The sequence below is a fragment of the Oreochromis aureus genome, linkage group 6, assembly GCF_013358895.1.
Source record: "Oreochromis aureus strain Israel breed Guangdong linkage group 6, ZZ_aureus, whole genome shotgun sequence".
NCBI lineage: Eukaryota > Metazoa > Chordata > Actinopteri > Cichliformes > Cichlidae > Oreochromis > Oreochromis aureus.
In genome coordinates this window covers 17,716,912-17,742,473 of record NC_052947.1, presented here as the reverse complement: position 1 = coordinate 17,742,473, position 25,562 = coordinate 17,716,912, and the positions used below count along the sequence as shown (strand labels likewise).

Here is a 25,562-nt window from a genome sequence, read left to right as displayed (position 1 = left end):
TTTTACTTTTTAATTATTTTACTTGCATTTTTAATTTCTCTTATATTTAAATGTTCATTTGGGTTTGAGAGTAACGAAATTTCTATTCTCTGTATGTCCTGTACATGTGGCAGAATTGACAAATAAAGTTGACTTTGACTTTGACTTTGAAAAGGGTGGTGCACGGGCCTTTCATAGATCATGTGACTCTTCTTCCACAGAAAATCATCCCTATGAGTCCCACCAAGACCAGAGATGTTATCAAAAAGTGATAAAAATCTCGAAACAAATTCAAAACTTGTGAAAATAACGGGATGAATGCCACTTCAGTTAATCTGTTGCTTTAGGGCATGCAATAAATATTTTAATTCTACTTAATAGTTTTAAGTTGAAGTGAGTGGACTGGTGATATTAAAGATTAGAGCTCTAAAACTTTAAACTGGATACATCTACGCTTTAAAGCTTACCCTCCCACAGACTGCTGATAAAAGGATATGTGGAAATTGCTTCAGGGTGTAGCAGATCAAAGGGAAATGAATGTGATTGATTGAATAGGTATTCTTGATGTGTGCTCGCTGTTTCCGGGGGTGTAAAAAAGAATCAAGTAGAACCACATTAGACATTTAATCACCATATTAAGACATTCCTGTGGCAAAGTGACACACAGTTTCCGGTTCATTCAGTAGTCCACAGTTAAGGAAACACTTTAGGCCACCGCACCTTCCAGGAGTGGTGACACTATTTTATGGAGAATTGATTGGCCGGCAGTGATGATTTCTTACCTGTTGATCTGTAATTGGTAATTTGCTCCGGAGCAGATTATGTTCACAGCGTAAGTTACCACAGCAATTTACCCCATCAAAAAGTGAGCCACCTATTTAGTACAGAAAACCCAGGGTTAACCCTGAAGTCACATGGATAAGCCAAAATCTGGCTTCGTAGTGTAGGCTTCAGACTGTGTCCACCTTTTATATACAGACTATAGTTGACTATAGGCTGATCACTTCGCTTAACCTCTTTTTGAACTCCAAATGCATGCAGTGATGTCAGAGCTGCAGGGTAAACACTGTTTAAGACCAGCCTTTGTGTACATAATGAGCATTAAAATGCAATTAAAAGGAGTCCCATTGTGTGCGGAAGTGTATAATAAGTCATAAGGAAGGCAGAAACAATCTGGAGTAACCAAGGTAAAACAAAAACAGATGAGTACAGTTTGCCAGTTGGCAGTCCTTCCAGAGCTTTCAACTGAAGCTTGTTACAGCTGCAATCCAAATTTTTCCAGGCTGGCTTAAAGTGGATTTGAGTGAATTTTGTGTCTGATGTCTTACAAACATGCTGTTGGTGTCCTCATACAACTTTGGCAGAGCTGATGTGTGAGGGTAGTTATTCATTTGTGACGTGTGCTACTCAATATGTCTTTCTGGGAAGTACATGAACTCTGCATTGGACTAGAGCCTGAGGGGTTCTGACATGTCACATATAAAGAAATGTGAAAACTATTTGTTGATATGTGCACACACACACAAACTACACAACCAGCAGTAAAACATTTTTTATTTTTTTTATTTTAAAGAGACATTTCTAAATGTCAAATGAAATACAACTTATTGGAAACGAGCATAAAAACCCAAGGTATCAAACCTTAGAATAAAAAAAACCCCATTTTAGAATAGCAAAAATAAATAATATAAATGTACTTCTTAGCATTCAGAAACTGCGTTCAGTTGTTCCCTGCCCTTCATGTTGTTTAAATATAGTACAACCCCAGGTCCAAAACAGAAACATTTGTGATGTTTTGAAAAATGTAAATTAAAAAAAAAAGAGTGCAATGATGTGCAAATCGCATAAGCCGATATCTCATTCCTGCTGAAATAAAAGAGAAAATTTAGTATTTTAAGAAATATGTTAGTTCATTTTGAATTTGACGGCAGCTACGCGTCTCAAAGAGTTGGGACAGGGCCATGTTTATGTAGCATCCCCTTTTTCGTGACTGATACAGGATTCTAGCAACGAGCATCAACAGTCCTGGGTCTGTATTGGTGAGCTTTTTTTCTTTGATATGTTTTCAGCTGGTAAAAGGTCGGGAGTACAGGCAGGGAGTACACTCTTTTACTATGAAGCAATGCTGTTGGAAGAGTTTGACAGTGACATTTAGCATTGCCTTACTCAAATATGCAAGGCCTTCCCTGAAAAAGACGTCTGGACGGGGGCATATGTTGGTCTAAATCCTGCATATATACCTTGGAGCATTGATGGTCCCTTTCCAGATGTGCAAGCCACAAATTCCATAGGTACTGATCTATTTCCATAACATCAAAGAGATTGTGATGGCATGCAGCTGAGCGCTGATAACAATCCAGATGCTTACTCTCCTCCTCAGTCCGGAGGATGTCCATGTTCTCCAAAAAGAAGTTTTCCACTGTGCCTCTGTCCATTTTGAACGAGCAATGGCTGACAGAAGGTGGCGGTGTTTCTGAATCATGTTCACATTTGACTTCTTCGTTGAACGACAGACCTTTAACCTGAATTTTTGGATGGCACACTGAACTGTGCTCACAGACGATAGTTTCTGGAAGTGTTCCCGAGCCCATTCAGCGATTTCCATCACAGAATCGTGGCGGTTTGTGATGCAGTGCCATCTAAAGGCCTGAAGAGATCCCAAGCATTCAGTATTGATTCTGAGGTATGTCCAGAGTCTTGGAATCTTTGGATGAGATTTTTTTGCACACACCTTTCAGCATTTATGGTGCTTTTCTGGATGTTCTGAATTTTTTTTCCTCTATAATCTGTAGCCACAGGTTTTTGCAGTTTAGTGAACCTCTGCCTAACTTTACTTCTGACAAACTCTGCCTCTCTAAGATGCTCTTTTTATACCCCATCATGTTACTGACCTGTAACCAGTTAACCTAACTAGTTGAAAAATATTCCCCCAGCTGTTTCTTTTAGTATCACTTACTTGTCCATCCTTTTGTTGCCTCTGTCCCAACTTTTTTGAGACGTGTTGCTGCCTTCAAAAATCAACTGATTTTTATGATGAAATGATAAAATGTCTCAGTTTAAACATTTGATATGTTTTCTATGTTCTGTCATGAATAAAACATGCGCTACATTGCCATTGGGGTGCATTGCAAAGCTAGAGGACAGTGTTAAGCAGAGGGAAATTTGTAGACTTCAGTCAAAAACCAACTGAGAAACCTGAATCTGAATACTGTGTTTCATTAAAAAAAAACATGATTTCTTGAGAACAGCACAAGTTATTCATTTTGGTTTAACGTCATACTATCTTTTTAAGGCCCACACATCCAAATAAAGTTTTCCCTGTGGAGAAAAACCACAGGGAATGTGGATGTCCGCAAAGATTACGGAAACTTTAAGAGCTGTTACAAAAATAGGTCAGTGTTTCCAAATATAAACTTTTACCGAGTGAACATCCAAATGCATGGTTACCGTAAACAAACAATATAGCTAGTCACTTGAAAACTCTTCTTTTAGGCTAGTTATCTCTCTCATACTCTGATATATGCACATTATGTAAGACTTTGACTTACCCCCAAGTTGTTCTGCTTAATGTTGCTTAAGGTATGACCAATGTATGGTAAGGTGGAAAGTGCATTTATTTTAAAATGGACCCACTTTTTTAATGCCTATGAATGTACCCTCTATACACACGCACACGCACACACGTATGTACACAAACACACCTCCAGCAACTGTTTTTCCTATTAAGAGCGTATTTTACATACTATCATTCATGATCTTTAATATTTACTAAAGAAGAATAATACTGAATGACTAATTTTACAGTATGTGGCTTTTCTCCTCAAGAGTCAACTTTGCCGTAAGTCCCTTCTGGTGGTCGGTAGCACTTGGGAAAGGCCATCAGCTGCAGCATGTTGAAGGCATATTTCCTGCATTTAATATTCTTTTGAACATTCTCAATGCGACATCCTTCTCTGATGATCAAATGATGAAGGTGAAAGGGGGAAAAAAGAGAACAAAAAAATAAACATGAGTGAGGTTTGAAATTAAGTTTGTGGTGTTAATGATACAGACACCTTCAAAAACCACAAAAAGAACCTGAACATTTTGTGCACTACTTTGTGGCTGCTTTGGGATAAAGAAAGCACGAAACTATTTATTACAGTCAGAGCAAAGGCAGCGTTTTCTGTTGCATGACTATTGCTTTGTACAAAGGGCAGTAAATATTGGATCGGTAGTGTTGTTGTTTGCACATTAGTTTGTAAGTGAAAGGTTCCTGGTTAAGTTCATGCTAAAGACACAAACCCCCCAAGAGTTTATGTCAGGAGGGGAATTTAGTGTGAAACTTTCTCAAATCAAACCTGGAGAGCAACTTGCTGTGGGGCGATCCCTCTGACAAGAGAGCAGCTGATAATAGTTCTTACAAGTCGGATAAATACTTCTCAAAGAAAGTAAATGTAACTGAAGATTTTCACACAGCTGTGAAACAATACAAGAGAAAATGTATTATGTAAAAAGGACCCTGGAGCAGCTTTCTGCAAAATGTCTTTTAAACTTTGGTGCAATCTGTTTTGCTTCAAGTGCTTTTACTGACTTGAAGCAGTTAGTCTTGATCTCCCACTTGCGAAACTGGAACTGCTGTAAAAAACATTGGTGGCGTGGTGTTTAGCGAAATCCATATTGACCACAACTGAAATCAATCTACTGGTTCAGGCCTCCACAACGGTCTAAGTTTCTCCTGTGGGAGTGAATTGCTCAACCCTTCACGAGTTGGAAGTCAGGATGGATACTAAACAAAATGACACCAAAGAGAAAACATGCAGAAAATTCACATTTTCATACTTTCTCCAAGTGGGAATCAAATGCATGCAAAAGAAGGAAGACGCTCATGAGGCTTTTAACAATTCTGATGAGACATTTTCTATTGTCCAATTTTTTCCACTGAAGTTTGTCCAGTATTTGATTTGTAAGTCCAGTTTCATGCAATAGTCAAATGCATTTCAAAGCAAACATGAATGGCTTGTTGCTGCTGTTGGTGGTGGTTCATACACATATATATCAGCACCCAGCTGTTTTGTCCAAACTGACCCTTGTATTCATCTAGAGCAACATATAGTGTATAAGTCAAAGGTATGTGGTTAAACCACCTGACTATTAAAAGTTAATCCACTCCCTCAACCAGTCCAAATCCAGAATTCTGATTGGCTATTGAGAAATATTATTGATTCTGGCACCCTGGTAATGCTAAAAGGAGAGGGCAAGTTTCCCAGCGGTCTAGGTAAACCATTAAAAACATGTATTTTTAACAGAACAGCAGGACTTTTAACCAAACAGATCTATGACTGTTTGACCCATGTGGAGCTAGCTTGGCATTTAAATCACCTGTTCTGTGTTCGACCCTCCCATCTGAAGCTCCGCAGTACATCACGTCCACTCCACAGATCCACACACAAATTCTGATGTCTGTATGTCTCTGTCTCTGCTTTACTCAAACTGTGAAACACTTGGCCAGCCTTAACCTTATGCACAGTTTCCATCTTCGCTAGTCTCCCATTGCCTTCAGTGAGTTAAAAACATTTTGTTTCATCCTAAAATTAGACACAAGTCAGAAAAAAGTAGACCCAAAAGCAGGACACTGTTTATGGCATGTTGGAGGACAGCTTTTGGGACTGTGCTAGCCTCAGCTAGTTCAAGTAGTAACAACTTGTAGAGAAGCACAGTGTAACACTGCAAGCAAGGCAACTGTCTGATCTTTGAGAATGATGGCTTGTGATATCAACTACTAGTAACCCCCCCCCCCCACCCAAAAGAACAAAAAACAGTTCTCTAAGCAGTTACTACACTTAAATAAATTAGTAAGAACCTCGTCAGTTCAGGAGTCAATGGTCAATGAATCGGTACATCTCATATGTAGACGTGTCATCTGGAAAAAGGTATATTTTTTATTCTTGCAGTCCCGCATGCACAAAAAAATGTGTGCACGAGAAGCCGTGGGAGCATGAGCTACACCCAGGTATGATTTCAACTCTTACTGTATGTGTACAGAGGTATGTATTTCCGTATATACAGTATGACTACTTAAGAAATGCCCACAGGATAAGGAAGAGCTCAATGCACTGCAGACAATACATGTCAGTGGATGAAACAAAAACACACAGCCCCACATGCAGTGCACCACATATACAGAAATGCTATCAATCAAAGACATCTGTCTTCAGTTTATTTAGACTGTACAAATGCCAGAGATCTTTCAAAATAATTTTTATGTTTGTTTGATTAATCTGTCTTTAAAAGAGTTTCTAACGTTTAAAAAAATGTTCCATCTGTTATTCTTGTGTGTTATGTCATAACAACCTCCGCCCCAGTCTCAAGTCTTTTGCAGACTCCAAGAGGTTTGCTTCCAAGATTGCCCTGTATTTGGCTCCATCCATCTTCCCATCAACTCTGACCAGCTTCCCTGTCCCTGCTGAAGAGAAGCACCCCCAGAGCATGATGCTGCCACCACCATATTTGACAGTGGGGATGGTGTGTTCAGAGTGATGTACAGTGTTAGTTTTCCGCCACACATAGCGTTTTGCATTTGGGCCAAAAAGTTCCATTTTGGTCTCATCTGACCAGAGCACCTTCTTCCACATGTTTGCTGTGTCCCCCACATGGCTTGTGGCAAACTGCAAACGGGACTTCTTATGGTTTTCTATTAACAATGGCTTTCTTCTTGCCACTCTTCCATAAAGGCCAACTTTGTGCAGTGCACGACTAATAGTTGTCCTATGGACAGATTCCCCCACCTGAGCTGTAGATCTCTGCAGCTCGTCCAGAGTCACCATGGGCCTCTTGGCTGCATTTCTGATCAGCGCTCTCCTTGTTCGGCCTGTGAGTTTAGGTGGACGGCCTTATCTTTGTAGGTTTACAGTTGTGCCATACTCCTTCCATTTCTGAATGATGGCTTGAACAGTGCTCCGTGGGATGTTCAAGGCTTGGGAAATCTTTTTGTAGCCTAAGCCTGCTTTAAATTTCTCAATAACTTTATCCCTGACCTGTCTGGTGTCTAAATCCAATCGAGAATCTGTGGCAAGATCTGAAAACTGCTGTTCGCAAACGCTGTCCATCTAATCTGACTGAGCTGGAGCTGTTTTGCAAAGAAGAATGGGCAAGGATTTCAGTCTCTAGATGTGCAAAGCTGGTAGAGACATACCCTAAAAGACTGGCAGCTGTAACTGCAGCAAAAGGTGGTTCTACAAAATATTGACTCAGGGGGCTGAATAATTACGCACACCCCACTTTTCAGTTATTTATTTGTAAAAGATGTTTGGAATCATGTATGATTTTCGTTCCACTTCTCACATGTACACCACTTTGTATTGGTCTTTCACGTGGAATTCCAATAAAATTAGTAAGAACCTCGTCAGTTCAGGAGTCAATGGTCAATGAATCGGTACATCTCATATGTAGACGTGTCATCTGGAAAAAGGTATATTTTTTATTCTTGCAGTCCCGCATGCACAAAAAAATGTGTGCACGAGAAGCCGTGGGAGCATGAGCTACACCCAGGTACACTTTGTATTGGTCTTTCACGTGGAATTCCAATAAAATTGATTCATGTTTGTGGCTGTAATGTGACAAAATGTGGAAAAGTTCAAGGGGGCCGAATACTTTTGCAAGCCACTGTATATATATACATGTGTGTGTATATATCAATTTATGTTCTCCTTCACATTTTTCAAAGCTGTCCATTGGAGTCTGGCCTCCAGGCCTTGTGTTTGACACCCCTGCTTTAGTCCATATAGTAACGTATAACTTCTAAAAGCTACAAAAAATGTTTATAGTAATATTGGTGGTCTTTGTAAAATGTGAAGAAAAATCTGAAATCAGTCTAATGCTCCTCGCTGTCTAGCCCCAGATGTTTTTTCCTTAGCCTCAGATCTCCAGAATAAAAATAAGTAAAATTTTTATTAAAGGAAAGGTGTATTCAAGCATCTGTTTGTCACCGTTTATCTGGGGCAATGTCACAGAAACACTTGGAAACAACAGCAGCAGCTGTAAACCACTGAATGAGCTCCATTCAGTCCAGATGAACAAACTGGTGGCTGCTAACCAGCTAAGCGCTTCAACAATGGGTGTAAGAAGCTTTCTAAAAAAGGAAGGTGATGGAGGTGGAGAAGGAGTCCTTCTTGGACTGGAATATCTTCATAAAACGGTTATTTTTGGCTAGATCTCTCTTAAAGATTTTGTATGCCAATGAGACTTTTTAGCTGGATAAATAAGGAATTCGTAAAAGTCTCTTTGCCAAAAGTTAATTCTACCTTGTGACAGGAATGTTGCTTGTGCCTCAAAATGACTTCAGATGCTTCATGACAGATATATTTGAGATATGTTTCACAGATCACAGGCCAACAAGTCATTTACAACAGTTTAAATACAGGCCACACAACATCGGCTTCAGATGCAAACTCAGGTTGGTGAGTCAGTAAGTGCTTCTAAAACATTTATTGTTTCAAGTTAGGGCTGCTGTCAATCTCTGACACACTGAGCCAGAGATTCAAACACACCTCTCACGCTCTGTCACAAGTTTGTCTCATGTAGGCCGAATCCAGAAACAAATTCCTAACTCATGACGAAGCTATTCAGATGATCAGGACAAGCGCGAGAGATATCCAAAAATGTATCACGTTGATTTGTAAAAGCAGCAGCACAGCCTCTCTCTCTCTTTCTTCTCTCAGACCGTGCACACAAGGGACGGTGAGGAACCATGGTTACAGTGTGTAACCCTGGTTACAGGGGGACGCTTTGTATGTCTAACTCTGAAACTCTCACAAGTCCCAGGATAAGACCAGGTCCACACAAAACCAACCTCAATGCTGACCTTTTAAATATAGACTATATGTGTATATAGACAATGACTCAACAAAACAAATGTGTCGAGACATTAACTAAAATATCATCAGTGACAGAGTTAAAAAGACGAGAAAAAAAAGATTTGTCTGTGTATTCAAAATCTGCTGTGTATGAAATAAATCAAATGGAAATAGAAAGTTATTATTAAAACACTCAAAAAAGAAGGAAAACATAAATTAACAAAAGAAGAAGTAATGTACCGGTGAAGACACGCGTCATTAGGTGGGCCCAGTACAGACTCCAATAGAAATAAGCAGAACACAAACGGATGTACTTCTGTGGCTGTATTAAATATTATGGCTGGCATTCAGTAGTTACTTTGATGGCTGTTTAGCTTTTATAGCATGAAATACTTGGATCTGATAAATAATACCGTGTTTTAGTAAATGTATAAGTTAAGCCACTGTAGCGATCCCTGAAGGGAACAGCTGATACAGAAAACATGTAAAATGTAAATTTTATAAAAACAAAACCACAAAAAAAATAATGTGCCGATACAAAGTTTGACATCAGCAGCATGTTTCAGCAACATGTTGCTAAAAAGATTTGCTTTTCCTAAAAAAAATGATTTGGCATTTCACTAAGTGATCTAGCTTTCGAGAGTTGCTCGATCTGCCCTCACCCCCACAGGGTTTCAAACAAAAAGACGAGATTGGGAAAGAAGGGAGTGTGCACAAATTTGTGCCATATGTATAAAAAAAATCACATTGTTGAAAGTAACATGTCCTTTCATGACCATGAGTAGTGAGAGAGTACACTGATGGATGGACTTGTGCATTCTTGCTGTTGATTTAAAAAAAAAAAGTAGTCTGGTTTGAGGCATGGGAAACAGTCTGATAATCATAGTTTTGGCAGTTAGTGTGATCTTCATGTAGCTCTCAGGAAGGCATTTTCTTGTCAGATAAAAACAACTGACGTTAATGCCCTACAGCCTGAGTTTGACATTGAATTGCTCGCTTTTAACCCGTGTATGAGAAAGTTAATCCGCAGTACCCCTACTGAAAAGAAGAACAAGCGAACACAGGAAGAAAAGCAGTGAGTAGAGATGGCATTGTCAGCAGTTTATTGATATTTTGCAAGCAGAAAAACGAGACTTAAAATGAGCCACACAACCAGTAAGTGGGAGCTAACGAGCAGCAGGGCAATGGGATAAAAGTGTCGTGATGCTGGTTTGTTCTCTGTCACGGCGCCAGCCTCAGGGTCCTCCCACTGCCCAATGTCTCCCTGGGTCAGTCGACTGCAGGAGTGCCCGTCAGAATGAAAACAGAATGAACAGAGACAGAGTGTGAAAACACTATAGTGTTAGTCCAGTATAGATGCTGTCTAAGTAGGTTTTCTAGCAAAGGTTAGTTGATAAAGAGACCTGACAGGGCTAGTAGCACAAGGCCCTTTTAGACCCAGAGGTATTAGTACAGCCTGAATGCAGAACAGAAGCCACAGACAAGTAGATGGTGACAGGCGGAGTAAAAGTGTGACAACCATGCCAGGAAAAACACTGCAGTGTAAGCCATGAAGAAATGACCTGATTGAAGTATGAACAAGGTCCTAAATAAACAATCTGTTTTAGAGCAGCAGTTTGAAACATGAGACTTGTTTTTTCACATAGCTGATTTCCTTTTGGGGAAATCATTCACATCAGGCTTAGGACAGATTACCATCACAGTCAGCAGCATTTAAAATATGTTTAGCAAATAGTGGAACTACTTAGACGAGCGAGGCCCTTTGTTTTCATTTTTCTCCTTTCTGAACTGCCTGCCGCACCTCATATCTTTTCACTTGTGTCAGATATTCCAGTCTGTCAGATCATCCTGTTGTCCTTCTGTGTCTTTGAACTTTTGTCTCCAGTACCTCCCATCTCTTTTTCCCTTCTTTGAAGGATTTATTCTACCCTTGTGAACTCTGGCTGCAGGATGTACTTGTCAACAAGTATATTCTGCAAACTATCTGCAACACTTTTTGCTATTTTCCATAAATTCATTAAAATACCCTTTGTTTACTGAATTCTTTTGCTTTTGGCAAATATTGCAAATATTTTTGGGACCACTTTCGATTAAAAATCAAGATAAGGAGAGGGACAGGAAACCTGTCGTCACCCAGTCACGATCTGACTGGGACTGACTGCACTCTTAAACAGATTTCTGAAGATTTGCAAATATTTGCTGTCTAATTCATACAGATTGCAAACAAGCTGCAATCAATCGGAGTCAGTCTGCGCTTATATCTGCAACACGTCAATGCATTTAGTTGCCTTACGGGCTTGACTCAAGTGGCTGTCGGCTGGTTGAACTGGTTAAAACAAGGTTGTCATTTTGGAGTTAAAATGCTGCTGTGCAGCCACTACGTCACTATTTGTGGAGGAATTTCTGAATGACTATTTATAATCTATTCATTTCTTGCTGGACAGTAAATGTAAAGTTCTAGCAGCAGATTTATCACCTTTAATCTCAGTATTAAAGCTGAGATAGGGGTCCAGTAATTGTCAACTTGACATCATCAACTGGAAAATTATAAAACACTGAGAGCAGACTGACCCATGTCAAAGACATTGAGAGCGCAAAGCATCCAGCTGCAACAATATTGGTCATGTTGTGGTTTGCAACTACAACATGACATTAAAGCATGCATGCTTTAACTCTAGTGTCATTTGAGGCCATCTGTATTTCTTCATGCACTGACAGGCAAAAATTCATCTAACTTGAAAAAGTCACTGTTCCCAGTGAAAATGAGTGAGACAACAGACGCTGACGTTTTATCATTTTAGATATCCATCGTGGTCCTTTCACTGTAAAATTCACTATCCTGACTATTCCTTTTCTTCCAACAGTAAAGCAGCCGTATGGCATGTTTGCAAATCTTTCAGATATCACGAGAATAGCCTTAGCCTACCAAAAACAAAAACTTTATCTTCAAAATGTTCCCCTCACAGTTTATACATGCCTGCAGTCACGTGCTTTTTAGCTGCGGTTCTCATTGAAGATCATTTGGTACTATTTTGGTTCACGGCTTTACATAGTTTCTGTTCATTTGCACTTTTAGGAAGAAGCTTTTTGTCGTTATTGCACACTGTAAACCATGATGTTATTGTCTTATTACTAAAGGTTCTAGGAGTTTAGTAACTCAGTAAAACGGGTCATCGAATCGCTTATAATGAATTGTATAATTGTATTAAAGCTGTTTTTGTGTCGTTAGAGTTTGTCTTCATTCCATCATCTGCCATCAGCTGGCCCGCACAGGTCAGTCCCACCGACATTTCAGATGTGCACTTCACCAGTGTCCTTGCCAAAGTTATGCAGTTAAACCTCATCAGATTTAAGCAGATGTGAATGTTTCCCTGCTGCCAAACACACAAACACTAAACTACAGGACTAACAGGAACACGCATGGCTGCCTGTGAATCTGTGAGGAATGGTGATGATGGTGGAGGGAAGGGAATGTTGATCATGTAATGGTGACGGGCTGGGAGGAAAAGCTGCAGATAAAATGCCTTTGATGTGTGTGATGGTTGGTGTGGATGCAGGTTATTACTTGAAATACATGCTTGTAATGACAAGCATACTTCAGGCTTATTCCATTCTACTGCTAAATGTTTAGCAAGATTAAGAGTGTGGTAACCAAAACATTTAAAAATTGATATTTTTCTTACTTGCCTGCAGTAGTATCTAGCAAGATTTTTAGAATTTGAGTTTCAGTAAAAACAGCCTCGCATGTATACTCTGAATACATAAACCAACAGATCTTGAAAGTAACTTCACTTGAAGAGAGGAGACGATGGCAGAAATCTCTGATCACCAAGATATTTTTCGTTGAGCAGAAAATATGCCTTTATGACTAACTTTTTAAGTGAAGTCTGTTTAGGACTGGCTTCTGATGCCTCCTTTAATACTGTCTTACCTGCGCATGCAGTCCAGAGCGCGCATGAAGAAGTCCTTGCTGAGCTGGTGTTCATCACGTAGGAGAGCGCACTGCTCGAGAGTGACAGACATGGATGTTCGGTCTTTGGCACTTTTACAGCTGGTAAACCTGATGCCATTTAACCTTCGGCAGATCTGGAGGAAAGTGGATGGGGGAAAAACAACGACACCACAGTTGGTTTGGGACACATCATGAAGGCAAAATGTTGTGAAGTGACTCATCTCGTTTTACATACCCTGATATAGACACGTGCACACATCTACCATGTGATTAGTGTTTTCATTTTTATGTCATCCTTATTATCCGGCTTGCTTCACTCTGATTCATCCCTAGTACTGATAACCAGAAGGCTCACTTGCACACATAAAAGCTCGAGAAGGAACGCTGGGTCTCTCTCGCGCTCTCGCTCATTTCCATCTGCCCTGCCATTACTTCTCATTTGCCTTTGTGGTTTCAAGTTACTCATTATTAGTTAAGGTGTGTTTTACTTTTACCTCTGCCAAGGATGTTTCAGGTACTGTTCACGTGCGTGTGTGTCATCATTCTTTCAAAAGTTTTGAGTGAATTTTGATAAAACGCTGTAGGGGTGTAGACTGAGTTTGTGTTAACAGTCCATTCAAATTTAGCTTTCATCCATAAGGTCTTAGAATTCAACTTCATCTTTAAAAACCAAAATGGACCAAAAGCCTTATAACTTCATTAAATACGATTCTAAGGCTACGTTCACACTGCAGGTCTTAATGCTCAATTCCGATTTTCTGATCAAATCCGATTTTTTTTGTCTGCTTGTTCACACTACAAATAAAATGTGACAGCAAGCGCGCTCTAGTGTGAACCCTCACAGCGGCCCGCATGCGCAAAAGAAGACGTCGCACACAACGCGCTCTGTTTAGACCCAGAGCAAACAGTATTGTTTGACTGATGGCCCTTAATATAAAGACTTGTTTCGGACTTTACGTTTCCCAATTTTGCTGTAAGTTGTAAAGTTAGTTTGTTATTTACATATGGCCTAATAATCATCCTTATTGCTGTTTTAGAGAGGAGCGGTGCTTCAAAGGATAGTTGCAGATTTCTGTCAGAATCTGCAGATTATGCAGTACAAATAAAATGTTCACGTTTCTCCAACGTTGTCTTCCAAACACTTTAACTAACATCTACACTGGATGGCCAGGAAGCGTTCGCGATGTCTTCTCGGGCGCTGATAATTGGCGTCTGTCTTGTGTCAGTGAAGTAAAAGACGGATTTAATGCGACATGACCAAACAGCAGTCGCTTTCTAAAACATCGGATATGTATCGGATTCAGTACCACATACGAAAGTGACCCAGATCGGATTTGAAAATATCGGATTTGTGCTGTTCACACTGTCATACCATGATCGGATATGGGCCGCATAGGGTCAAAAAAGTCCGATTTGATATGCTTTCGCCTGCAGTGTGGACGTAGCCTAAGTGTAGTGTGTACTGCCAACAAATCAAAAGTACCATACAGTGGTCCCTCGCTATAACGTGATTCACCTTTTGCAGCCTCGCTGTTTCGCAGATTTTTTTCGTGCAATTTTGCATGTTTTTTTGTTGTTGTTTTTTTTACAGTGCATTGTGTTCTGCGTCCTGATTGGCTGTAGACCATGTCAATCAATCTTGTGCCGTGTGTCCTGTACAGTACAGAATACTTTCAGCTTGTCAAATTGACATAAATGTTCGATTGCTAGCAGTGTGACTCTGAAGTGCTGTACTGTTTGTTTATAAATTCTCTCCCCAACAAACACAACAATGTTGACGAAACGTTTAGCACTTGCGGGTGCCTTTGGTTTCATTCTATAATACTGGTGTCACGGGCTGGGTCTGTGATGGAGATGGATGGAGACCCAATTTACCTGTACTGTTAACTCAGTTGCCCCCCTGTGCACCTCGTCAAAGTCTGTTTTCTCGGGGGCCGGCGAAGAAGCTGCCTTTTCCATGCCTCTCACTAATAATACTGAAGATGTTAATCATGTGCCCACGTTTTGTGTTGACAATAAAGACAAAATTTCTGATGTTGGGCATGCTGACTTTGGAGAAAACACACTGCCATCACAGTACTGGGAAGCTGACACTGCCAAACCAGCCATAGACTATTCACTTTTGAGAACCAAACCAAGTGATGAACTGTTAGACCCTGTTATTATGAACAATCACGCTGAAGGGGACGTTAATGAAACAGAATGTGTTTATGATTCTGCACACCCAGGACATGCATCTTTGACTAAGAAGGCTTCTTTTAAGACTGTTATGGCATCTGGGGCCTTGTTAAAGACTGTGTCTCAGCCCCTGCTGTCCGTTAACTGCAAACCAAAAGAGAAAACTTCTGATCTGACAAGTAGTAAGACTGAATTACCTTTGGCTAGTACCCCCCCTTTCTGAGTCTGTTTTCCTTGTTCCCAAGTCAAATAATGAATGTTCTGTTTGTATAACTAGGCCTGCGAAAGAAGAAATGTCTGGTGTTGACCATAAAAATGCATGTTATGTTCCTGCGCTGATCGGTCCCCAAGTTTCTCACTCTGCTGATGGTTTGACCATGGTTTGCTCCATGTGCTTTGGAGCCCGACATCAGTGACCATATTTCTACACCGGCCCATCTGGGCTGGACAATTAAGGGTCAGCCGGGTTTTTCTATGTCCAAGAATGGCATTGTAATTTCTGTTAAAACAAAACTGAAGGACTGTTTAAGTTATGCTTCATCTTTATCTAATGACAAGGCTGAATTTTGTGTTTCCAAGACTGTCGGGGTGGAGAGTCATGCTTGTCGTTACACACCAGCTAGCTCTTTAACTGCACCTCTGGGCCAGGACTTTTTGACCGCAGTAACAGCTTTCTACAGTCGATCAGTGTGTGTGATTTAACTCCTCTATCACTTAGTCTCACCAAACGGAGGCTTAGACTCCAATAAGTATACCTTTTTCTCATGTGACCGCCAAATTAATGTGTTAAAATCATCTGCAAACACCCCTGGTTTTTTTTATGTGGGTTCAAGAATCAAGTCTTGGCCTTAAGAATCATGCTTCCATGGACAATTTAACTATCACATGTCGCCGAGCCAACTCACTCCAGGTCTGAAACTTTGTTTAAATCATGCTCTAAGGCTAAAGGTGTGTTAAGCTCTCCAAAAAGAGCAACTGAGGACTATTTGAACTGTGTTAAGAATTTAGTGAATTTAAGGTCTGTGTCTGACATTGCTCCTCTGCTAGAACCTCACAAGGTTAATGTTCGGGACTCTGTGCTCACTCCCAAGGTGGCGGTGGCGCTGCCTGACCTCACACCTGCGTCTGATCTCCAGGTGGAGGCAGTAGTCACCCAGCCAGCACCTGCGCTAGTTTCGGCCACTAGGGTCAGAGCAGCCGTGAGTCAGCCATCTCATGCACCTGCATCTACACCTCAGGTGGGAGTGGCTGCTGACCGGTTTGTTCCTGCACCCAAGTCTGTCCCCAAGGTGATGCCAGCCAGTGCGCAGCTAAGCTCCGCACCCGTACTAAGCACTCGGGTGGGAGCGGTTGTTGCTCTGCAGGCACCTGCACCTGCTCATGATTCCATTGGAGGTTCAGTAGAATCATCACCGCCACGACAACTTCCTATTCAGTCATTTGGTCGGCCACCTGTGCAGTCATCGCCTTCATCTGCTGACAGCTCGGGGGCACTGTCACATTTTGTGTTTATTTTCTGTATTGTTGACTTATGTTTTTACTGAAGATATGTTTAGTTCTTGTGGCTTCTATTATTTGGATAGGTTTGAGGTTCGCTGTAGCATGACATTATTTTGTTAGATTCATCTAGGTATCTTAAGCTCCTAATTTGCTTAGTCTTTAGTTCTGTTTATTAGGTTACTTTGTGTCATCACCTTCTGTGTTTAGTTTATCTTGTTGGTTCATGTCTTAAGCTGTTATGTTTCATGTCTGCGTGGTTCCTGTTTGTCAAGCTCATGTCATGTCTGCATCCCGTCAAGTTTATTTGAAGGGTTCATTTTTAAGTTAATTTTGAGAGTTTTGTTTCTTGTTCTGTGCTTAGTATACATTTCCCCTGTTATGTCTTTATGTGCATTTGTGTCAGCTGTTTCCTCCTGTGTTTCCACTTCCCATGATCACTCCCCTGTGTATTTAGTCTGTGTGTTTCCAGTTGTTCGCTGTCGCGTCGTCTGTTACCATCCCTGTCACTTTAGCTACACGTCATGATTCATAGTTCTCCAGACTCTGTTACTGGTTCATAGTTATCTGCTCCTGTCGTGTTTTCATAGTCTTTCATGTACCAGTCCAGAATTCTGTTCTTTGCCTTTTCATGTCGTGTTCATAGCTCATAGTAATAGTTCAAAGTCACAGTCTTAGTAATTCATATTCTTTAGTTGTTTCCCAGTTTAGGTTCTTTGTTTAGGTCTTTACTGTTTACTGGCCCTAATAAAGGCTCGCTTTGAGTTCAGTAAAAGTTTTGCCTCCTTCGTCTGTGTCCGCATCTGGGTCCTCCAAACACCCTCCACACGGGCTGACAGTTGGACTTACAGTGGCTTGCAAAAGTATTCGGCCCCCTTGAACTTTTCCACATTTTGTCACATTACAGCCACAAACATGAATCAGTTTTATTGGAATTCCACGTGAAAGACCAATACAAAGTGGTGTACATGTGAGAAGTGGAACGAGAATCATACATGATTCCAAACATTTTTTACAAATAAATAACTGAAAAGTGGGGTGTGCGTAATTATTCAGCCCCCTGAGTCAATACTTTGTAGAACCACCTTTTGCTGCAATTCCAGCTGCCAGTCTTTTAGGGTATGTCTCTACCAGCGTTGCACATCTAGAGACTGAAATCCTTGCCCATTCTTCTTTGCAAAACAGCTCCAGCTCAGGCAGATTAGATGGACAGTGTTTGTGAACTGCAGTTTTCAGATCTTGCCACAGATTCTCGATTGGATTTAGATCTGGACTTTGACTGGGCCATTCTAACACATGGATATGTTTTGTTTTAAACCATTCCATTGTTGCCCTGGCTTTATGCTTAGGGTCGTTGTTCTGCTGGGAGGTGAACCTCCGCCCCAGTCTCAAGTCTTTTGCAGACTCCAAGAGGTTTTCTTCCAAGATTGGCCTGTATTTGGCTCCATCCATCTTCCCATCAACTCTGACCAGCTTCCCTGTCCCTGCTGAAGAGAAGCACCCCCAGAGCATGATGCTGCCACCACCATATTTGACAGTGGGGATGGTGTGTTCAGAGTGATGTGCAGTGTTAGTTTTCCGCCACACATAGCGTTTTGCATTTTGGCCAAAAGTTCCATTTTTGGTCTCATCTGACCAGAGCACCTTCTTCCACATGTTTGCTGTGTCCCCCACATGGCTTGTGGCAAACTGCAAACGGGACTTCTTATGGTTTTCTATTAACAATGGCTTTCTTCTTGCCACTCTTCCATAAAGGCCAACTTTGTGCAGTGCACGACTAATAGTTGTCCTATGGACAGATTCCCCCACCTGAGCTGTAGATCTCTGCAGCTCGTCCAGAGTCACCATGGGCCTCTTGGCTGCATTTCTGATCAGCGCTCTCCTTGTTCGGCCTGTGAGTTTAGGTGGACGGCCTTGTCTTGGTAGGTTTACAGTTGTGCCATACTCCTTCCATTTCTGAATGATGGCTTGAACAGTGCTCCGTGGGATGTTCAAGGCTTGGGAAATCTTTTTGTAGCCTAAGCCTGCTTTAAATTTCTCAATAACTTTATCCCTGACCTGTCTGGTGTCTAAATCCAATCGAGAATCTGTGGCAAGATCTGGAAACTGCTGTTCACAAACACTGTCCGTCTAATCTGACTGAGCTGGAGCTGTTTTGCAAAGAAGAATGGGCAAGGATTTCAGTCTCTAGATGTGCAAAGCTGGTAGAGACATACCCTAAAAGACTGGCAGCTGGAATTGCAGCAAAAGCTGGCTCTACAAAGTATTGACTCAGGGGGCTGAATAATTACGCACACCCTACTTTTCAGTTATTTATTTGTAAAAAATGTTTGGAATCATGTTTGATTTTTGTTCCACTTCTCACGTGTAGACCACTTTGTATTGGTCCTTTACGTGGAATTTATATCTCTATTTATATCTCTCGGCTGGCCTGGGAACGCCTTGGTGTTCCCCCGGATGAGCTGGAGGAGGTGGCTGGGGAGAGGGAGGTCTGGGCTTCTCTGCTTAGGCTGCTGCCCCCGCGACCCGACCTCGGATAAAGCGGATGAGGATGGATGGATGGATGGACGTGGAATTCCAATAAAATTGATTCATGTTTGTGGCTGTAATGTGACAAAATGTGGAAAAGTTCACTTTTGCAAGCCACTGTATTTTTCTACGAAGGAACTTTGAGAGTGTTTAAACAAGAGAGAAAAGTGTGAAAATGTTCATGCCTGTCTGAGAAAAGTGTATAAAGTGTGTAGTGAGGGGTTTTACAGCCTTAAAACATCTAATAATTGTAAAAAATTAAGTTGGCTACTTCGCCGATTTCACCTATCGCGGGTTATTTTTAGAACGTAACTCCCGCGATAAACGAGGGACCACTGTATACAGATTTAAAGTATCACGTCACATTTGACCTCTGACCTCTCCCTCAAGGTCAATAGATTTATCTGAAGAATCTGATCTGAAGTGACAATAATGCCATATAGAGCTGTTTAAAACTATGTTTCTCTATAAAAGCCTGCTACAAAATTAAAGTATGCTTAAAAAGAACAAAGAAAAAAACATATATACAAAATACAATATCATTCCCTTTCAAAGTAATTACCATCCAGACAGTAAAAACAGTAGAAAAACCCCATCACGCCTCACCGTTCCAGCAGTCCACAGTATCTCCACATTCTTTTTCTTCTTCGCGACTACATTCTGGCCCAAAGTTTCAAGTAATTCCTTTATGTTGGTCTGTGTCTGAAAACACGGTAGACCTGTTTGCACAAAACAAAACAAAAACAGAGGTTAATGAGGACAAGCTTCAGGCTTTAGATCAGGTGTGATCAAAGATGAAGACGTTTCTTTAGTAAAAATGATTTTAAAGTTGTGCACTTACATTCTAGTGGCACCTTTTCACTTAATGATTTGTAATAGGCTTCTAATGTCTCAAAGTTCTTCTGGTTTATTCTTTCTTGTAGAGAGATGTCTCCAAACCTGAGAGCAGAACAGAGTGTAAGATCGGTTAGGGCAAAAATATTTATCCTGATAGGCAGTTTGTGTGAATCCTGGCCAACCCTGCCCCAAACATGTTTCAGCGGGCTGGTCTCTGGATATGGTGTTTGTTACTGGTGTATTTTTTTTTTCACAGCCCGTTGTACGCCAGTGGTACGAGTTTCAGTTATTAGGCAAATGTACCGTTTATAATATTGGGGAAATCTGCAGTTGGATGAAAACAAAGAAGTCACTTGGATGAGTGAAAACTCTACATCCAGATGAACAGAATTCCTTCTTCTGTAGTGTTTCGGGCCTCTTGGTGTTGTTGAGCTGGCCAGAGGTTTTAAAGTGCGTCCTGGATGAATGTTGGTTTTGGCCATTCCTAGAGTTTTTTGGTATTTCTCTGATAAGTTTATATTTGGTTTTCGGCCTCCCACACTTGCACTAAAATTGGACCTCATATGGAGAGCTCCATTGAAAGGTGAAGTTAGGTTCAATTTCTGAAGTCTTGCCTGTTAAATTTGGAATGAAATAACAAGAGAGCAGCCCTCATATGGCGACAGAACTGCTAGTCAGCCAGCTGCTCATATGCTTTCAATCTCTGAAAGTATTTTTCTTTTTTGTAAAACCCATTAAATTACAGCTGAAAATCTGCACTTCAACCACAAATTTATTGTTTGATTTAAAATCCACTGTGGTCCCCCCCCGCATGTTTGCACCAAGTAGGAGATGCTCTGTATTTCATTATTGTCACTATACAGTTGTACAAAGGCATTCTATTCCATTCTATGTCATGTCCAAAGACCCACTGGATTAGCAGCAAGAGAAAACAAACATAAAAACTACCTATAATTTATCCCTAAATGTATTCAGCAAATACGCTATCAAACAGACAAATAATTCCTATTTTAAGGTCCATGCATGCTAAGAAGTCAAAGTTTATGTAGGAACCAGAAAGAAGAAACTTCAGAAGAGTATGAAAGTGTCCATCAGAAGCATCTCAGTTTTACAGAACAGAGACAGATGTTGCTTCCATTTCCTTCAAAACTGTCATGTTTATATGAGAGACCCCTAAACCCTACCAATCCTTCCAAAGATCACAAATCTTTTAGTGCCTCTTGCAAACATGAAGAGCTGACTCGAAGCCAATAAAAAACCTACAATGAACTATTTCTACCAAAATAAATGTTTTTGACAGAAACTCTCAGCACTCCACGCAGGAGAGCTCCCAGCTACCGGATGGAAAGGTGTCTCTGGCTAAACAGTGGAATTCAAAGAGTGCGCAAAACCAAGATGAATGAAGATGTACATTTTAGTCACGTGTGTGATTTTTTTCTCCAGGCATACGTTTAAAAACAAACAAACTATAAAATACAACTCGGAGATACTGTAAGCAGTTGGAACTTGGTTGGATCACAGGGTGAAAGGTCATTCCAGGCAAGGGAGGTGAAAGCATTGAGAAGGCCCGTGGTAAAGGTTCAAAAGGCTGAAGGGTCAGGGAAGAGCACAGCAGGCAGGTTTCTACGCCAAAAATAATGTTGTTATTGTTTATGTAACAGCAGCTATATGTGCTTTTTCTTTAAAGCCACAATCATTATTTATCACATAGCAGAACTAAAAACAATAAAGGCATTTAGTAAGACAATGTGAATATGCTATTAGTGGGTTGGATGCCTCCAGCTATAACTAAACGACATTAATCTTTTAGTTATAGCTATAGATTTAAAGCATTTCCTTTAGAAATAACGGCGACAATAGGATCTGTGTTTAGATCAGCATATAAACAGTGCTCGTCTTCATGTGCACTGGAGTGGAGCAAAGAATATCCAGGTTACCTTTCTGCTATTGTTTGTTGTTCATTAATCCCCACGTTAAAGAGCACCGGGAATACTCGGAGAAGCTTCCCCTCCTTGATTTCCTCTGGTAAGGTATGGAAAACCAGTTTAGGTAATGGCACTTCTACAGTGAAGTGGTCTCTAAATGCAAAGAGAAAGTGAGAGAGAGAGAGAGAAAAAAGGATTAAGACAGTGAAACATCCATCAAAAAAGTCATTTGATACATTTTACTGCATGACAGATGTGATATGTTTGGGAAGTTCTATAACGTGATACCTAAGACAGGCCTGAGCAAGATGTAAAGACAGAAACTGATGGTGTGTATACAAACCAGAGAGCCAGTGTGCGTGTTTTAGAATTCCTCAAAGACTGACGCGGAAGTGGGAGGGGCCACAGGAGTGTAATATCACACCAGACACAATGCTCAAGGTAAGCAATAAGAAAACAACAGCTCGACCTTTCAACAGCTGTCCAACACGTGAGCAAAGGTTCTCTTCAAAGATGGGAAAGGCTTCCTCTTGACTTCCTCTTGTCGGTCTTCCCTGATTATTCTCACATGTTAATTGTGTTTAGCGGTGCCTCATTCCCCACCTGTTGCTAATCAGCCCTCTGTGTATAAACAGCCTTGTCTCACGTTTGTCTGTTTGCAGTGTCTGATATGTTTCCCTGTGTTGTCCTCCAAGAGCTCCTGTGGTTTGGGGGCTTTGTTAACAGCTTAAATAAAGGCTTGCCTTTTATTATTTCAAAAAAAAAAAAAAAAGTGGGAAAGGACATTCGTGATCAGCTGATTCGAACTTTTAAACCAATGTACAAAACTGCTGTGGACTGAAGCCAGAGAATACCTGTATCGACAGCTTATCCGTATATGGAGTAAAGTTCACCTGGTTACCAGTTGTATTGTGAAGCTATGCTACCTGCAATACTATTAAATAATTATTTTCCCCTATGGGAGGTAACTAAGTTTAGGCTCAATTTTTCTTTCAAACTTTTCTCAACTCAAATTGAACTGCACTAAATAAATGCTAAAGTGGTTTTTAACTTTTCGTCTTACAAGACTGTGTGAAGTCATAATCACCTATAACAATTGTTAAAATACAGACTTTTCCATACTCAGTAGTCACTCTCCTTTCCGCCACTTGCACAGTTAACTACTACTTGCCACAGTTCCACACTTGTTTTATCTTCTAATACAAGGATAATAAAAATAATACACACATGCATGTGTGTTTTTTTTAAACATCAAAGAAAATGACATTATATATCAGTGACTCAGCATTTATTGAATGCTAGCTACTTCTGACAACATCAAAGTCCAGATATGAAGAGGAAAGTTTCCACCTGCATTCCTGACTGTCTGGAAAAACGTCTGGAATTCAGCCCACTCGTAATTATGCTGTGTCATCCTAAGACTTGTTAAAGTAATCAATTTTAGCTGCTTTTGGTGCTGAAATTAACAACATGTGCACTAGAAGGGAAATGATGGTGTTATGTGGGGGCCGTTGACATTTTTTTCCCTCCTAGTTTTCCTGACTGTTTTTCACTAATAGACACACAATTACATTAGGAGAGGTGTGCAGGGGGGAACAGGATAAGCACTGCCAGAACCCTACAAATAACGTCCAGTAGGCCACTGGTGTGAATGTCTGACCAAAACATCAGAGACGGACTTCATGAGTGCTGAGGGTCCAGCATCCTTAGTGGATCCTGTGCTCTGTGCCCGGCACCGTGGAGCACGATTGGCATTTGGCATAGAGTAGAATACCAGAGTTGGCAGGTCCACCACTGGTGTCCTGTGCTTTTCACAAATGAGAGCAGGTTCCCCCTGAGCACATGTGACGGACATGAAAGGGTCCGTAGAAGCCGTGGAGAACGTTATGCTCCCTGTAACATCGTTCAGCATCACCGTTTGATGGTGGGTCGGTGAGGCATATCCATGGAGGGATGCAGAGACCGCTAATAAGGCTAGGCAATGGCACCCTGACTGCTATTAGGTATCGGAATGAAACCGCCGGTGCAGTGGGTCCTGGGTTCCTCCTGGTACACAGCAATACCCTTGAATATGTACCCAAGAGTATGCAGGCGATTCCTGGGGCTGAGATCCTGAGCCAACCAGACATAGTGGTGATTGGCAAGAAGCATAAGACCATAGTTATGATACAGTGACAGTCCCAGTAGACAGCAACATCAGGAGCAAGGAAAACAAGAAAATCAAGCTTAAGTTTTTCTTTCTTCACAATATGAAACACAAAGGAAAGCACATGTGGTGACCTACACTAAAGTGATACAACCAAGAAAAAACCTGATCCGCTATTTTTTATGCTGCAGATCCGTGTTGGAGCTGGTGTGAGAGGGGTCCTGGATGTTTTGCATAAGTGCACCAATTGTATCCTTAGTGAAACACAAAGCAAGAGAAAACAATGCTGTTTTGTGATGGCTGGCTTCCATTATAACAATGCTCCTATGTATTGTCTACCAGTTTTCACTGAACACTGACAGTATGAATCCCCCTCCCCTCTCAATGAACAGATTACATAAACTGAACTTTGAAGCTTTTTAGTATAACAAACCAACAATAGACCTTGAAGTTGATGTGTGTGACGTACATGTTCAGATAAGCACTTTTGAAATATACGCACATTTCCCTTCTTTAACCTTAGATCTCCTCTATAAACAAAGAAACCATCGAGCCAAAAAAAATTACTCCCTGTGTTTGTATACCTCAATAAAACAAGTATAACTTGATTTTCCGATCTCAGAGGTATATTAGAAACCATTAGAGGTGACCACATGTGCCGCGATTTCCTTCCTATAATTGAACGAGAGCAAGAAAACAAAGAAAATAATAAGGTCTCACCGTCGGCCACAAACTAAAGGCTGAAGGTCACTGAGGTCATCGGACTTGGCCTCTGTAATCTTGAACATGACTCTCTGCAGGTCTGAGATCCCCACTTCCATGTCTTCCAGCATCCCGAACTCTTCACCTATAGCGGCCACAGAAAACAAGCTCGACAGTGATGTCAGTCGTTCTCGTTGCATGCATACACACAACAGGGCAAGTTTAGCTCAGATAACAAGGAACATAACTGAGAAACCTCCCTGCCTTGTATTTATTCAACTCTTACTGTTACTTACTGTTCTCTTTATTTCTATGACAAACATTAACAGGAGGTACACCATTTTCCAGGTCACAATTAAAGCATGAAGAAATATGGGTGTCGGTAACGAAGGCATTTAGCCAAAAACAACACTGCTGTGACTCACCTTGCCTCACCTTGCTATGTACTACAGCTTAATCATTCATCTTCCTAGCCTGACTTGCTTAAACGTGCTGGGATTTACTTGAAAGCAGACAAAAACAGTAAAATTCGATGTAGGTCATGAGGTCACCCGTCGTGATTTCACTCACTGTAGGTGCTGAGCAGGCTCTCAAACTGAGCAACCAGGCCAACGAGGTGAAGCTGCCTCAGGAAGCCTTTGTCCTGCATTCCCGCGTACAACCGCATGACGAAACCACAGGCCAAGGCTGCCAGCTGTTTAAAACACACACACACAAACACTAAGACATTTTCAAACAAGCAACTATGCAGCAAACGCTAAACTGGAAGCCCAGAATACACTGGGTCCAAAACACTGTGATTCAGCTCAATTATAAGGGATCAGAACCTGCAGCCGCTTTCACACCACAACGAATGCGTTACTTGAATCCATGTTACTCCTTTTATTTACTTGCTCATGCTCATTTAATGTTGATGCATACAGCAGAGACATGCGAATGAGTCCTACTGGAGTAAACCCTTTGAATATAAAACATAGTTCAGA

General features: G+C 41.0%; 1 protein-coding gene across 8 annotated transcripts in view; it reads right to left on the bottom strand.

Moving 5' to 3' along the window:
• Positions 1–1,526: 1,526 nt before the first annotated feature.
• inpp4b (inositol polyphosphate-4-phosphatase type II B) overlaps positions 1,527–25,562 on the bottom strand; it is a 179,712-nt gene continuing 155,676 nt past the window's right edge. For 7 of the 8 annotated variants that reach the window (XM_039613418.1, XM_039613421.1, XM_039613422.1 and 4 more), the window contains 7 exons: positions 25,150–25,273; positions 24,598–24,724; positions 21,744–21,884; positions 19,811–19,908; positions 19,576–19,688; positions 12,745–12,899; positions 7,250–10,090 (listed from right to left, as the gene is read on the bottom strand). In XM_039613418.1, coding sequence (XP_039469352.1) covers positions 9,916–10,090; positions 12,745–12,899; positions 19,576–19,688; positions 19,811–19,908; positions 21,744–21,884; positions 24,598–24,724; positions 25,150–25,273 — 933 coding nt within the window. In that variant the 3' untranslated portion in view covers positions 7,250–9,915. Of the gene's footprint in view, positions 3,933–7,249; positions 10,091–12,744; positions 12,900–19,575; positions 19,689–19,810; positions 19,909–21,743; positions 21,885–24,597; positions 24,725–25,149; positions 25,274–25,562 lie in introns of those variants that run through there. The other variant, XM_039613420.1, reaches the window with a different exon arrangement.